The 14,554-nt window shown below is 38.2% G+C and overlaps 2 protein-coding genes across 4 annotated transcripts; both read right to left on the minus strand.

The window, feature by feature from the left end:
- Positions 1-359: 359 nt before the first annotated feature.
- Positions 360-6,814, minus strand: LOC107760364 (uncharacterized). 3 transcript variants are annotated; one of them, XR_001642370.2, is made up of 10 exons: positions 6,656-6,814; positions 6,340-6,561; positions 4,712-4,976; positions 4,239-4,389; positions 3,737-3,959; positions 3,549-3,640; positions 2,800-2,935; positions 1,770-2,101; positions 914-1,561; positions 360-820 (listed from the first exon to the last, which is right to left on the minus strand). XR_001642370.2 is itself a non-coding variant. In XM_016578400.2 (9 exons), exons 1-9 carry the CDS (start codon positions 6,715-6,717, stop codon positions 1,311-1,313), a joined length of 1,734 nt encoding a protein of 577 aa, XP_016433886.2. In that variant the 5' UTR covers positions 6,718-6,814; the 3' UTR covers positions 360-1,310. The 3 variants fall into 3 exon arrangements, 2 of the variants coding, with proteins under 2 accessions (XP_016433886.2, XP_075111669.1); XM_016578400.2 differs by having other exon boundaries at positions 360-1,561; XM_075255568.1 differs by lacking the exons at positions 6,340-6,561; positions 6,656-6,814 and adding an exon at positions 5,102-5,454 and having other exon boundaries at positions 360-1,561.
- A 1,684-nt stretch (positions 6,815-8,498) lies between these two features.
- On the minus strand, positions 8,499-14,259 carry LOC107760363 (RNA-binding KH domain-containing protein RCF3). The gene is made up of 8 exons (XM_075255567.1): positions 12,968-14,259; positions 10,938-11,423; positions 10,473-10,721; positions 9,761-10,021; positions 9,449-9,528; positions 9,270-9,378; positions 9,051-9,177; positions 8,499-8,876 (listed from the first exon to the last, which is right to left on the minus strand). Exons 1-8 carry the CDS (start codon positions 13,655-13,657, stop codon positions 8,857-8,859), a joined length of 2,022 nt encoding a protein of 673 aa, XP_075111668.1. The 5' UTR covers positions 13,658-14,259; the 3' UTR covers positions 8,499-8,856.
- Between the last annotated feature and the right edge of the window lie 295 nt (positions 14,260-14,554).

Consider the following 14,554-nt stretch of genomic DNA (forward strand, 5'->3'; position numbering starts at 1 on the left):
GATTAACAAATGTATAAAGAAGAGACAATTTTACCAAACCATTGTTTGATAAGATCATTACATCATTGATAGTTATTTGGGCTAAGGGCATTTGAATTGATTTTAAATGTTTGAATAGATCTGATCAAGAAGTTGTCATGAATCCAAACTTTGAAAGGTGAGAGATCTCCACTCAAAAAATAAAAATAAAAAAGTTGAAAGGTGAGAGATCTCCATAATAGTTGAAAACCTTGCGAAAGTTGGAATATTCCAAATATAATGATATAATTTACACCACCATGGTAATTTAATATGATTCGCTATATTTATGTAACAATTATTAATCTTTTCACATGAATAATACCATTCCAAAAGAAGAATAACTCAAAAAACGGGCATTGTAATTATTTCAAGAATCTGGATACTGAGTAGCGTAATATTGCTGTCTTTGTCACCTGAAATCATTGCCTAAAATGTAGGTAAAATTATGTCATTTGGCTACTCTTACAACATTCACATTGAAGAGAAAGATCGTATACTATATACGTATATGCTTCTTCAACCTTCAGATAAGCCAGTTATGCTGCAGACTTGCAGCTGGAGTATGTCTATGAAGCTTCTCTATGCAAGCACCATTTCATGTACTCCCGTTCCACGTTGAAAAGAGCTGTGCTTCTTTAACCTTCAGATTACCCAGATATGTTACAGACCTGCAGCTGGACTGTGTCTATCTTTTCCACATACCACCAATTGTACTTCCAGTAAGTTACTCAATGGGGATGTCTCGTGTAAAGGGACTTAGGGAGTCGGCAGTAACATTTTTCATCAACAGACGACCAGGCTACATGAAAATGCAGTAATGTTTATCATCTAAACCAAGTGAATTAGCACCAGGCTGAAACCTGATACCACTTGCATATGAACAAGGACTAACCTTCCAGGTAAGCATGCTATCATATTCCAGTGTTCAATCCCATTGCACATTGCTTTTGGTAGTATTCATTTGTCGACAACACTGTCCCCTAAACTTTCATATCAAACTGCTTCGTCATGTTCTCTGAAACTGCACTTGCACTCTTGGACAGAAATAGCTAAGGAGAATTTCTTTCATCTGCCTGTCATTTTGTCTTTGTTATTTTTGACTGCCTACCTTGTTCACCATGGCAACAAGAAAAACCGATCTTGTGCTATTCTCCAGTAATCTCTTTTCCTACTGATACACTCGAACTTCCAATAGAAAGAAAAGTTTCTTGCTGCAGAACAGCTAGCGATTTGACACCATTAATGGCATGAAAGCAGGTACACATCCGACATGTGGCTTTGCACGATCCTTAATATTGAACCTTTTGCTTATATTTACTTCTGAGCTTTGATAATCTTCTTTGCAGAGGGAGTTTGTCTAGTCTCCTCCCCATCTTCTCCAAGTAATATACAATCTTTTTAAGTGTTTCCATGACTTCCTCGCTGTCGGCACCAAAAGCTTTCTCTTGAATTTTCAGTACTCTCTTGAGCAACTCTAGCAATTCACCATCATCCTTTCCCAGCTGGGTCTGAATGGAGACCAAACAGTCAAGAGCCTCCCCTGCATATAGAAACTCTTTAACCAAAATGGGAGAAAAGAAAGAGAAGAAGCGAGAAAGCTTAAACACGTACCGAGCTACTACTTTCATATACATGGATAAAGAGGGCAAGCAGATATAACATGAATGAAATTTTTTGCAAAACATCAGGAAATAGCAGATAGAAACATAGTGGTTAACGTTAAATATTAGGAAAAGGGATAAGCTCACCAACTGGTAGAGAATCTTTCCCAAATGCCTTCTCACGGATTCGCAGAACCTCTAATGCATATTTTTCGGCTTCCTCGTTACGGTTTAGATTGTAGAGAATAACTGCAAGATGCAGCATTGGGAAAGTAACGGATTGATCATCAGGTGAAACATTCTTCAACATAATCTGCAAGCTCATCCTTAGCATGCGCTCAGCTTCTGCAAATCTTTTGGACTGTGAATAAGAAGTGGCCAGATTCACTAAATGGGAGACTGAACCGGGATGCCCTTCTCCCTTGAACCTCTCAGTTATCAACAAGCATTCCTCCAGTAGCAGGCGGCCTTCTTCACCTCTGAAAGATTAATGAGTGTTAAAGCAGTTCTCCAAAAGGATATACTTAAATCCTCACTGTGGAGAGTGAGTTTTTGAAGACAAAAGGGACAGTGTTATTAATCTTAAACATAAGTGTCTATTTTTGCTTAGATTTTGGTGCAAAAGGGTAGTGCCAACTGGATGCCTGTGTTTTTTATTTTTTATTTTTTTTTGGGGGGGGGGGGGGGGGGGGGGGGGGGGGTTTGGGGCATTCCCTTAATGCCGTGTTTTACATCTGTAAAATCAATACGTTACTCATCAAAAATAAAATAAAATTAGTGGCAAGAAAAATCTCAACCTCCGTAATAAACCGTACTTAATTTCTGTCAAAAGCGCATATTGTCTATCCCGATTCCAAAGGCCACTTCACGGAAATACTGAGTTGTATATAGGAAAACAACTTTACTAAATGCAAATAAGAAAATGAATTTATTAAAAAATAGATGGTAAGTTAGAATAAAAAAGAAGCCAAAATTTGATACTTGCTGAAGAGGAAATTGGCGGGATAAAAAGCTTTTATCAAACAATTTAAAAATTGGGGTGATTCCATAATTTTGGAAACCACAGGAAAATTGTGTGCCTTTGGAGCAAAATTCAAGGAAGTTTATGTGAGAAAAAAGTTTTCATTAAGCTTGTTTACGTAAGTAACCCTATGTTCAATTAAAATATGATCCTCACCTTCCAACCACATGAAGCAATTCAGCCAAGTCTACTCTCATCTTCTCCATTATTTGATCATCTATGGCTATATAATCAGAATCTTTCAGCCTACGAAGAGCCTCTTTATACAGATCAATGGCTTCATTCACGTCTCCTGTAAAACACCAGATGTATGAACACGGCTCTTTTTGGGAATAAATGTCAAAATAGGAATAATATAATGACCAGAGAGCCTAGAAAGCATAATAATTTGTAATTCTCCTAATTTGGAATGAAACCAGTGCATTATGCTCTAGCACTTGCAGGAAGCTGAATCGGAAACAGCCTCTCTGCCTTTATAGGATAGGATCATAGGGGTAAGGCTACGTACACACTACCCTCCCCAGACCTCATGTATGTGATTAAACTGAGTTTGTTGTTGTACTTGCAGGAAGCTGAAAGTTACAAGAAACTGGAATCTCCAGAACACAAGAATGCCAAGCCACCAATAGGTATTCAAATTTAGTTAGCTGTTCAAGTATTGGCCCTATCTCATACTTGCTATTGAGCAAGTCACCAATAGGTATTCAAATTAGTTAGCTGTTCAAGCATTGGCCCTATCTCATACTTGCTATTGAGCAAGTTACTTCATTGTTCGGCCTTTTCGTTGATTTCTTCATTTACTTAAGTAATGACAACCATAGATAAGGAAAACATTATGTGACACACCAGGAACAGCAAACTAAAAGAGACATTAATCACGAGAAGTAGGAAATCATTAAATTCACCTTTTGCACATTTTGCACGTGCAAGATAACTCATAGACAGTCCAACTCTGCCATCATTTTCTCCATATAACTTCATGTATGTGGTCAAAATTCTATATCATATGAAAATAAAAGGGAGAACAAGTTAGTATGGTGATTATAGAAACACAATGGTCAAGAACCAAGATACATGTAGGATCAGTGATCACCTATTAAAGGCATTTTCTGCATCAGCCACTCTCCCTTCCTTCAGAAGAAGATTGCCCATCGCAAATAAAGGAACTACCAATTCTTCACTTTCTTCACCCCTGCTAGATTCGAGTATTTTAACCACACGATGGTATGCCTCTATTGCTTTTGTGGTCTTTCGATGAGAACCCAGGACTTTTGCCATCCCTAACAATGGAGTGACGATAAAAGAACTGGTATTTCCTGTAATGTAAAATAAAAGCGCCGCGAACTGCTTTCAGCCACATATCAGCCATCTAGAAGAAGCACTAGCTTGATAACAGTAACTAAAGCTACAAACTTAAAACTTTTATCAACCTGGACCTTTTATTTCTATACAGTTGTATGGCAAACAAAATCCAACCCCATAGTAGATGAATAGAATTCATATTTTAGAAGCATGAGCAGCACAACCATCTAACACAAATATATCCATACGTAAAATAAGCAACACAAGAAAAGTGGAAAAGAAAACCGACTTACCATAGAGTCTCTCAATAACTTTGACAGCTCTTCCATAGAGACAAATGGACATCTCAAAAGTTTCCAACTTTTCATGCATATTACCCATATGTGTGAGTATCGAGTCCAGAAGAGGCTCCTCATCTTTCAAGTCATCAACAATCTCGCCCAACTGCCAGTACATCATCCCAACCACCCACATACAGAAAAGGGTGGCCAAAATGAGGACAAGTATGAATTCTAAAACAATAAGGACGTTATAGTATTGCATGAAAAGCGAAAGTTCTTTATGTCAATAAAAGATTTGTCTTTCTCAGAGATACTTGTAATTGAAACTTCCAAGGAAGATGTTTGAGATCATATCTCCATGCTCTGGTTCTCCAACGAATATTTACACCGTACATCTGCCCCTTGAAAGGTCACTTGATCCTTTCATGATGATGATAGAAAAACAAGAATCAGGAATTAGCATATATGGAAAGAGAAAGAATTACCACATCCAACAGGGGTTTGACAGAACTTGTGTCCCCAAGGGCCATGTATCCCAAGGCTGTTACATCAAGAATAGCAGCTTCTTCTATACCCTTGTTACCTGCATCTATCTGTTCTTTGACCGCTTCATAATTCGCTAGAAGCAGATCTCTGGCCTCATTTTCCTTCCCTATTCTTATCATGGCATGGACTTCATTAAATAAATCCCTCAGCTGCTCCTCGAGAATATTCAGACTGCTAGGCACGTTGTCCTTTAAATCCGTGTAACTGATGAAAACACATGCTGTCACAGTAGTTCTCAATGGATATAAAAAAGAACTCAAGTCTCTAAATTTCTATACTTTGAAACTGTTGGAAAGTTTAGAATTCATCAGGATTTCTAATCTATTCACCTACTAAAGGGTTTAGCCAGTAGCATCAAACTTATAGATAGTGCTGGTAGATTATCGCCCATTTGACGGAAATCATTACACCTCTTCACAAGTGAATTTTTGCAGAAGCAATGGTGGAGCCAAGGAGATGTCAAATAGGTGCTAAAGTTGCACTGTACAAACAGATGCTCGTTAGTTCTTTTTTCTAAAGACAGATGCTTCATTAGTTAATAAATATAACAGCTTATAAAACGCTTCAGCTTTCAGAACTCTGGTTCTTCCTCCCAAACTTGGTATTTTGTACTTTCTCATACTTGATGTTTTCCATGATTCAAATAGAATAATTTGCATTATCCTCTTAAAATCTACTCCCTCCGTTTCAATTTATATGAACCTATTTCCTTTTTAGTCCGTGCCAAAAAGAATGACCTCTTTCCCTATTTGGAAACAATTTACTTTTATGCAATAATTTATAGCCACACAAAATATATGTGCTTTATTTTACACCACAAGTTCAAAAGTCTTCTCTCTTTTCTTAAACGCCGTGCCCAGTCAAATGGGTTCACATAAATTGAAACGGAGGGAGTATAATTAAGACAAGAATATGGAAATGATTGTATGGGTGGAGGGGTGGTAGGTGGCTTGTAGGTCTGCCAAGGCAAATAGTTGTATGCTCTACTGATAATATTGTCAACCAGATAAGCAACTGGATTGTAACATTAACTTAAAGTACTAGACCCAGCACAACCAGTGCATGAAAAGGCGTTTTTGGAATTTGTCTCACCTTAAAACATTATGAGTCAGTAGTGAGGTGCTTGCCTGAGTTCCATCATGAGATGTGTGCCTCAATTACCTAGGCATGAGCTTGGTGCGGCGTCCCAAGCTCGCCTAACAGCTTTTGCGTCAATGGCGTGCAATAAGGACAATTAGCTCTATTGACCCTCGAAATTCCTTGACTATTATAACCCTTAACTCCTCAAAATCCTCCTCGTGATTTCAAAAACCTAGATGAAGTTCTTTGCAACTCAAACTGGAGCCATTAAAGTTCTAAGTGAAATTCTAATAACAATTAACAATGTTGTCCTATCTACATTGAGGGGTAATGTAACCGTTAGTTTTAGATTTTTTTTTTCCTACAGTAAGTGTAAGTAACAAATAAAAACCACTTCTTTACACAAGAAAAGTAACGAAATTGTCAAAGATTTGACACAATAATGTGAACAAATCTGCATTTGATCAGAAGAAAGCTAAGTCCATACCTCTGAGAACCAAGACTTGAATTAAGTTGATATCCTTTGTAAAATTTGGGTGAGGCAGCTGACACAACACAACCCCTTTTACTAAAAGGGGAAAACAGCCCACCAGTAGGAAAGCAAAGCTTAAAATTACAACTTTGAGACGGACGGTGATAAAAGGTGACAGACAATATGCCTTTCTGTAGTCGGTCAATATTATGGGTATTTAAAAATACAAGACTCGTCCTGAAAAATGCAACCCGGAAAAAAAAATACTCATTGAATTGACAAAGATAAGCAAATACAAAGAAATTGAAGTACGAAATGGGGTTTGAGATACCTGCAGGAGTTGGTGAGTGAGAAAAAGGTGCAAGGAGCAGGAGAGGTTAGGGAAGTAGACATTTTGCTGCTGCAGAAAGCACAAGAGAAACCGAGGGAAACAGATAGAAGGAGAGATTATCCACAACTATGCAAATCTGCTTGGGTTTTTTCTAATTAATTAGTATATATTAAAGTGCACCCGTTTTTTTTTTTTTTTTTTTTTTGTTCAAAAGTGCACCCGTTTTAATAGCAGGTTTTGGCCGTGCTTCTAAATTTAATTTATTTTGAAAAATATTTTTCTTAAAAATATATTTTTCATGAGAAACAATTTGTATTTAGCTAATAAATTTTAATAACAAATAATATTTAATCAAGTTTTTAAAAAGTATTTCTAAATATTTTTTTGTTAAAGTAATTGTTTAAAAAGTGCTTCCGAATAGAAACCACTTTTCTCGGCTTCTCAAAAACAGCTTATGTTTCCGCTCAAAAATATTCTTTGTTTCCTTCTAATTACTTTTGGCTAAAAAAGTACGACCAAACAGGCTATAATTTAGCTTCTATCTTTCCCTTAGTTCTTTTTCTTTTTATTCTTTAAAAAAATTCTATAATTCGTCTCTAAATTCTTGGAACCACGGCTTTTGCGCAATTGCTATATCTTTTACATTTCGCCTAACTTAGTGGAAAAACATTTCGCATTAAAGATCACTTTTTTTGGGGCATTCCTAAAATAAAATGTTTGGAAGAATAAAGACTCATAATCTTATTTCAATCAAAAAAAGTCGCCGAGACCTCGGGACATAGCTTCCGCCAATAGTGACCTATTATAGGTTGCAATATTCTACATTTTCGCCTGCAACGATTCAGCTTCCAATTCTGAAACATCAAATAGAGCTAGCAGGTAATTGTGTGTATATTGGATTGTAACGATATATAAAGAAGCATAATAAAGACTTTGTAACTTCTATCCAATCCAAATAAAGATTGCTCCGTTCAACTGACGATATCTATTAAAATTCTGAAGCATATCAAAATTTGCTTTTGCATATGGTAGTAACTAGTTTCGGGGTAGAGCTACAACAGAGCACTCTGGTGCTTCAGTAATGTGCTAAAAAAATCTCCTAATATACCTTCTATGCATTTAAAAAATAAGAAGGGAAGAGAACAAAGTCCGTTGCAAGACCCAACGCTGCATTTCGCAACCTGTTTACTAGCATGGCACTCCAGCAGTGGATGATAAGAAATAAAAGGACTTGAAAAATTAAAATAGCTAGAGAGAGCACAAAACTTCTCCAATAGTCCAGGTTTAACATGTCAAATTTATATCTGTCCAATTGACTTGGCTAACGTAGCCCCTTATCTAACAAAACTATGGCCTCCCCATCAGGACCAATCTCTAGAGGAAAATGTTCCATATGACAAGAATCATGAAAAACATAAAAAAATGAGTCACATCACACAAACACACCCGTGTTCTTCGGCTGCCAAGTACCATGTACCTCAACCAATCCACTCAAATATGGCGTGTAATTTTACATGTCGAAAACAAATGCATTCTTCATCCTTCCAGACTGGCATACTACATATGCAGAAATTCTTAGGAAGGACGGGTGGAAAAGAAAGTGTCAAGTGGCAAAAGAGGGTTCAGATAGGGAGGAAGAGTTAGCAAACCTGGCCAGAAGAGCCACCCCCACAAAAACCATTGTATTAACTATACACGGAACAGGGATGTCAACATAAAGGTTGTTTTACTCCCCCACCTCCTGGGCATCATATATCCATTTACAGGTACAAAATAAAAAGAAAAAAACCCCAAATAAAGGTATTCCCTTTTAGCGGAAAAATAAGCACCAGCATGAACCCAATTTTGCACAAAATGCGTAACTCCGTTCCTGTACATTGCAAGAGTGTTGATAGTACATTCCAAACTACAAGACGACAACTTGAGGGAAAATTAAGCACCAGCATTTGAACCTGATTTTGCACAAAACACTTCATTCCTGTACAGTGCAGGAGTGTTGATAGTACATTCCAAAATACAACACGACAACTTGAGGGAGTAAAGCATTACAAATTACATTAGCACTGAGTTCTAATATTGTACATTCTTACTTGTCAGTGCCTCGCGCTGGCCTAGGATACCCTACTATAACGGACTACAGAGGAAAATTTGCAAGGCACCTACAGGCTTGGAGCATTATTTGCCACATATGTCACAGTTCTTCAGGGGCCATCTTCTAGGGCTGAATAATAAAGCAAAGAATTAGATTACATAAGGAACATTGCCATGCTAGTCATTATTTTTCTCTTTTCTTCCCCCCCCCCCCCTTTTTGGGAGGGGGTTGGGGTTTACTGGCACACACTTCTCTCTAACTCCCAGTTTAAGGTTGAGATGAAGAGAGAAGAAAGATACTTACTACTTAAAATAAACCCTTGAAGCAGGCTTTGAGCTCTCTCCGCTTGCTCCGGAGTGCCTGATATTTGTATGATTTTCTCTGTTTCCTCAGGTCTATCCTCAATCAATTTAACATTTGCTCCTGACAACTGTCAGCAATAAAAATAATGTTATAATGATACTTGCTGTAGGCAAACGTGATTCTTAAGGAAAGTGGTTGCAATGAAGAAGCCAAACTGACCTCACTAATCTGAGCAAGCTTATTTCTTGATTTTGTTATCAGTTTGGGCACTGCGTGTGGAGGTATGACAACTTCCAATGTACTTCTTGTGACCAATGGTACATGCATTCTGGAAAAGAGAAATTTAGGTTCAAAGACAGCAAACTACCATGGTTTAAGATAAAACAGAGAATTGTTACCTATTCAATCCGCTTGGAATATCTTCACGACGCTCATTTTCATTTTGCTTGGCTATTTCACTGGCAGATGCCCCAGTTTCCTACAGAGAAAACACCTTTTAATGGAATATAATAGGGGGATCCAACACCTATGAATCCAGCTATTAGACATTTCCTTTTTTTGATAAGGAGCTATTAGACATTTCTTGAGACAACTAAGGCTATTTGACAAACTATTAAGTATTATCCAAGCTCATTAGGATGTAACGGCAAAGGCTGGGGTAAGAAAAATTAGATTCATCCGGAAACAAGAAGGAATGGCAATTAACTCACTTTTACTGGCTGTGTCATCAGTTTGGCTGGTGCATTTTGATAGATTGAAGTTTGAACATCGTTCACATTGTAGTTTTGTTGAGAAGGAGATGTGTTGTTGACGGAACATTTGTCTGCTCCAATATTACTCCTAGCTGGGCTTGATGCAGGTACTGCTGGTGAGGGTATATCCTTTTGAAAGAACTCCCGATAAGTGTAACTCCGAAGCCTCGATGTCACTTCAACAAGTGCTTCTCTAGCTGCTTTTATCTCTCCAACAATCTGGAGATTTGAAGAATTACAGACCACGTCCAGAAAAAACAATGAGTCCAACAACCGGACACTAGTACTGCTCTAACCAACAACAACAACAACAATAAACCTAGTGAAATCCCACAAGTGGGGCCTGGGGAGGATAGTATGTACGCAGACCTAGACCTTGCCCCTACCCTGGGGAGATAGATTACAGCTCTAACCAATAATCTGAATTCTCTTAAAATCTCTTCTACACAACAGCAACCTATGCTACACTAAGACATTTAGGAAAATTAATGGCAGCTGATAAAACTGCAGATACAAGATTCCTTCGTTGCACAACCCATGTATCTTGCAAAAGGAATGCATTGCCCAATTATGCACCATCTCTGGTGCATATATCAACTAAACAACGTGAGAATCAAATTAGCTACATTGGTACCATCATATTAGAAGATTAAAAGAAGATTGGCATTACCTGTATAATTTCGTCAGACCCTGACACACATGGTGGAAGTTCTTCCTTTGGTAGAATCTGGACAGTAGCACCAGTTATTTTCTGCATGTCAGATAATGGTCCATCTCTTCCTCCTAAGCATTCAACTTCATCTGTTTGCACAACTAAACGAGTTGTAATAACATTTTCCTTCTCTGGAACAAGATCAACAATGCGGGTTTGTATATGCAAAAGAGCTTCCTGAGCAGGAAACAGCTCATCATCTGGACCCTAAAAGACAAATATAAACCAGAGATCTTTCATAAAGTTTTAAACATAATTCTATGAGGTCTATGCTTGATAAAGTTAACAAATTCAGAAACAAGGCTAAGGGGGAAAAAAACTAGTGGAATCCTCTTCTCCCATACAGCAAACTAAAAATTAAAACTCTAACAGCCAAAAGCAGCAATGACTTACTGTGATGTGAAAAAGAAAAAGGAGGAGTACCTCATCAGACATAATGATTATGACCTGTTCGTTTGAGCTGGCAACAGGATTCAAAATCTTGACATCCACGCCAATCTCATTCTGAAGCAACTCTATAATTCCATCTGATTCTCCAGCAACAGTATCAACCTTGTCAACTGGACATAGAATTCGGAACACAAGATCTTCGACATACATGACCTGCCCATTCTCATTGCCAGGAGCGTTTCCAGATTCAATGGCATATCCAGACGAGGATGAGGGATAGTTGTTGCTTCGACCACTACTCATACCAGCAGGTAGCCTTGATCCAAAACTAGACCCATTTTCAGACGCCCTGCGGGTTGTATTGTTCATGTGAGGAATAAATTCGTCATCAGGAGGAACGAACCGCTCAGGAGAATGTAGCCGACCAGGAAAGTGACTACGATCACGATGCTGGCTCTCCCTCAAGCGTGAGGAGATAATTTCTATGGCCTTTTTCACAGCATTCATTTCCCCAACTACCTGCACACAAACAGGTTTCAGACATACACAATGCATAATGCTACGCTGCACTACTAATGATACTTTTCAGACATGCATTAGCTATCTAATAAAATCCACCACATTATTACAATTGCCACAACGTCCGGATAACGTCATACATAAATATCATGATCTATATGAAAAGCTCAGAATCATCAGGCACAAGAGATTATAAATCAGTAGCAGCAGTATTTTACCACTCTTTAATTAGAAATCTCCTCTTTGTAATCACAAAGGTAACTTTAAGAGCATTGTCTAAGAATTACTTTAATGTAAGTAATTATATCAAATCAACTATAAGCCAAAAATAATTGCAAGTGAAATGATCCCTTTAGGTCATATGAAGGCAATGAACTGCATTAATGTATCCATGTTCTTTGAAATATCTTTTTCAAAATCATTTGAAATATGCAAATGTTTTGATGGCTTCGGGAGGAAAAGTAAGCAGGATATGGTCCAATATAGAAATGTTTAGCCATCAAAACATAAAGTGCTATGCTTAAACATATGACCCAAGAGTTTCAGCAGATATCTGCATGATTACCTGGACCAACAAGTTCCTGAAGGAAATCAACAGTAAATTTGCTCTAATGGCTTTTAAAGCAAAACCCACTAGTGACAAATCAAAGTTAATTGACACCTTGTGGGTCTCTCAACTGAATCATTGAATAAAAGCTCATTTTGCCATGCACATTGACCTCCGAAAAATAGGTAAATACCAGACATCAAACACTTCATCTGAAATACCCATTCAAGGCATTTTCAGATTAGACTACTCAGCAATATTGTACTGAGATGAGCTTAAGAGTGACATGGATAGTGAGGGTCATATAGCCGACCCCGACTTGCTTGGGATTGAGGCGTCATAGTGGTAGTTGTACTTGTTCTTTGTAGATACACTAGTCAGCATATAGCAGAAAGCAATTTGGGTTGTCACATGTAATATCAGTCTTGCCCCAATATTAGCCGAACTCAGGAAAATAAATATAGGTGCTCAAAAAGTATGGCATAAAACATTAGCCATTCATTAAAATATCACTAGCTATTAGTTATCTGATCCATTTCAATTCAGAACATCTTCATTCTTGTATCCTATCTGAACTCAGGTATCATCGAGTCTCATTGTCAACTGAACTAGTGTTCATTTCTACTTAAGATACATGTTCGCTCTCCAACTTCCTGAGTGACAAGTGACCTAGTGTTCATTTCTACTTAAGATGCATGTTCGTTCTCCAACTTCTTATGCAGTATCAGCTAACCTTTTTCAGTTCCAACAAACAATCATACAAATCAGTTCTAGTTCCCAATGGTAAGAGTATTTTTTTTAAATTATCTTTGTCATTAGTTTTTTCTTTGTTTCAGCAACTATATCACTGCTTCAATTAATGGTATGGTTCTGATCACTTTATCGACAACAATGCACAAAGTCACTGTCCAATTCAAATTAACCAAGACAAATCCATATGGGGACTTTAGAAAACTCCAGGAGCAGTGCATGAAACTGAGGTATTTGGTATTCTAACCTGAACAATCTCCTCTGACATTGAAACGCAACGAGGCAAAGTGTGATCTCTGGGCAAAATTCTAATATGAGTCTTAGTCTCCATCCTCATTTGCTCAATAATTTTTCCTCCTTTCCCAAGCAAACACCCCACATGCATTCTTGACACCACAAGCCTCGTCACGGCACGATTATTCCCACTAAGGCCCCTCATCCTAAACTCCTCTTCCACTTCAACCCCACCACCACCACTGTAGCCTCCATCACTATCCAAAATCCTCTCATGTATCAACAGCAACGCTTCCTGAGCTGGCGAAAATGCCGGCATTCTACCGTCCGGGTCCCGCCTCCGAGTATCCGAAATCTCAATGATCCGTTCATCGTCTCCCGGTATCAGTTCATGCACATTCACCCACGCCCCAGTATGTTGCCTAATCGCCTTAATAATGCTACCTGATTTCCCAATAACACCACCCGCCTTAACATCGTGGCACAAAATCCGATAACTAGTAGTAACCATTAACGAAGGGTCCTGCATTTTCCGGCCTCCTCCTCCGCCGCCTCCGGTGAGGGAACGGCGGTGGTGAGTAGGAGCATAATGGTGATTATTAGCATGAGGATTGTTGTTGTACCTCTGTTTAGTCCTGGGTAAGTTGTTCTCGGGATCGTAGTCTTGGTCGTAATAGTATCTCTTAGATCTTGATCTGTCCATGTCCTTTTAGGGTTTCAAATCAAATCTGGAAGTGAAATTCCACTGAGCTGCTGCCAGTTTTAGGGTTTTAAGAGAATCGTGTACTGTTTTGCTGTAATTTGTTCAAAAACCCTAGAGAAGGGAAGAAAGGGAAACTGAGTTCAGTAGAGCCAGTGATGATGAGGAAAATGTACATAATAACGAAGCTTCAGCTTATGCTCCTCCATCTGCTGTTCATCATTTTTAACTTTAATGCTTTTGTAGATTCAATTTTTGTTTGCTTTACTTTCTCTATTTGTGTGAGGGTGAGCAGCTGCTGCTTTTGCTTTTTATAATCGTGATTTCTTCCTTTTGGTGGTGCGTAGTGGGTAAATACCTCAGCAACGATGGGCGTGTAACTCACGTTCCCCACTTTTAACGTCGTCGTTTAAGGGTAGAGATATTGAAGTTTTTAAGGAAAGACCCAAGCTTCGTTCTTTTGGACTTCTAGTCGTACCATGTTACTTGCTTCTCTGAGCAGTCTGTATTTTGCTATTATGGGGTTGTTTCTTTTTTCCTCCGCTCGTCTTGTGTACTCTTCCTCCTAAGATTTTAGCTCGCGCTATTTCACTTTGTTTAGCAGTATTTGTTTTAGAAACTCCTACATAATATTTAATTTTACTTTTACCGTTATCCTACGTAATATTTAATCTTTCAGGAGCTGTAATAATTATTTGTGTGTATCGTGTAGGAATATTTTTTATTTGCTTACACATTAAACTTATGTGTCAAGAAGTGTTGTTCACTTAAATAGTGTATGGATCAAAATCTGACCAGAATGGTTGTCCTTAAGAGGAATGATAAGGGATCGACCAAGCTGTAATCATACTCATGAGGCGAGATGGCAAAGAGCACCTCGGCCATCGCCGGGGTCAAGTC

Source organism: Nicotiana tabacum, chromosome 6, assembly GCF_000715075.1.
Source record: "Nicotiana tabacum cultivar K326 chromosome 6, ASM71507v2, whole genome shotgun sequence".
Taxonomy (NCBI): Eukaryota; Viridiplantae; Streptophyta; class Magnoliopsida; order Solanales; family Solanaceae; genus Nicotiana; species Nicotiana tabacum.

Coding starts and splice junctions, on each gene's coding strand:
- LOC107760364 (XM_016578400.2), bottom strand. CDS start 6,717: ATGTCTACTTCCCTAACCTCTCCTGCTCCTTGCACCTTTTTCTCACTC. Junction 6,562..6,655: donor TCACTCACCAACTCCTGCAG/GTATCTCAAACC, acceptor TGCATTTTTCAG/GACGAGTCTTGTATTTTTAA. Junction 1,562..1,769: donor GAAAGATTCTCTACCAGTTG/GTGAGCTTATCC, acceptor TTCTATATGCAG/GGGAGGCTCTTGACTGTTTG.
- LOC107760363 (XM_075255567.1), bottom strand. CDS start 13,657: ATGGACAGATCAAGATCTAAGAGATACTATTACGACCAAGACTACGAT. Junction 9,379..9,448: donor ATTCCAAGCGGATTGAATAG/GTAACAATTCTC, acceptor TCTCTTTTCCAG/AATGCATGTACCATTGGTCA. Junction 9,178..9,269: donor AGCTTGCTCAGATTAGTGAG/GTCAGTTTGGCT, acceptor TATTGCTGACAG/TTGTCAGGAGCAAATGTTAA.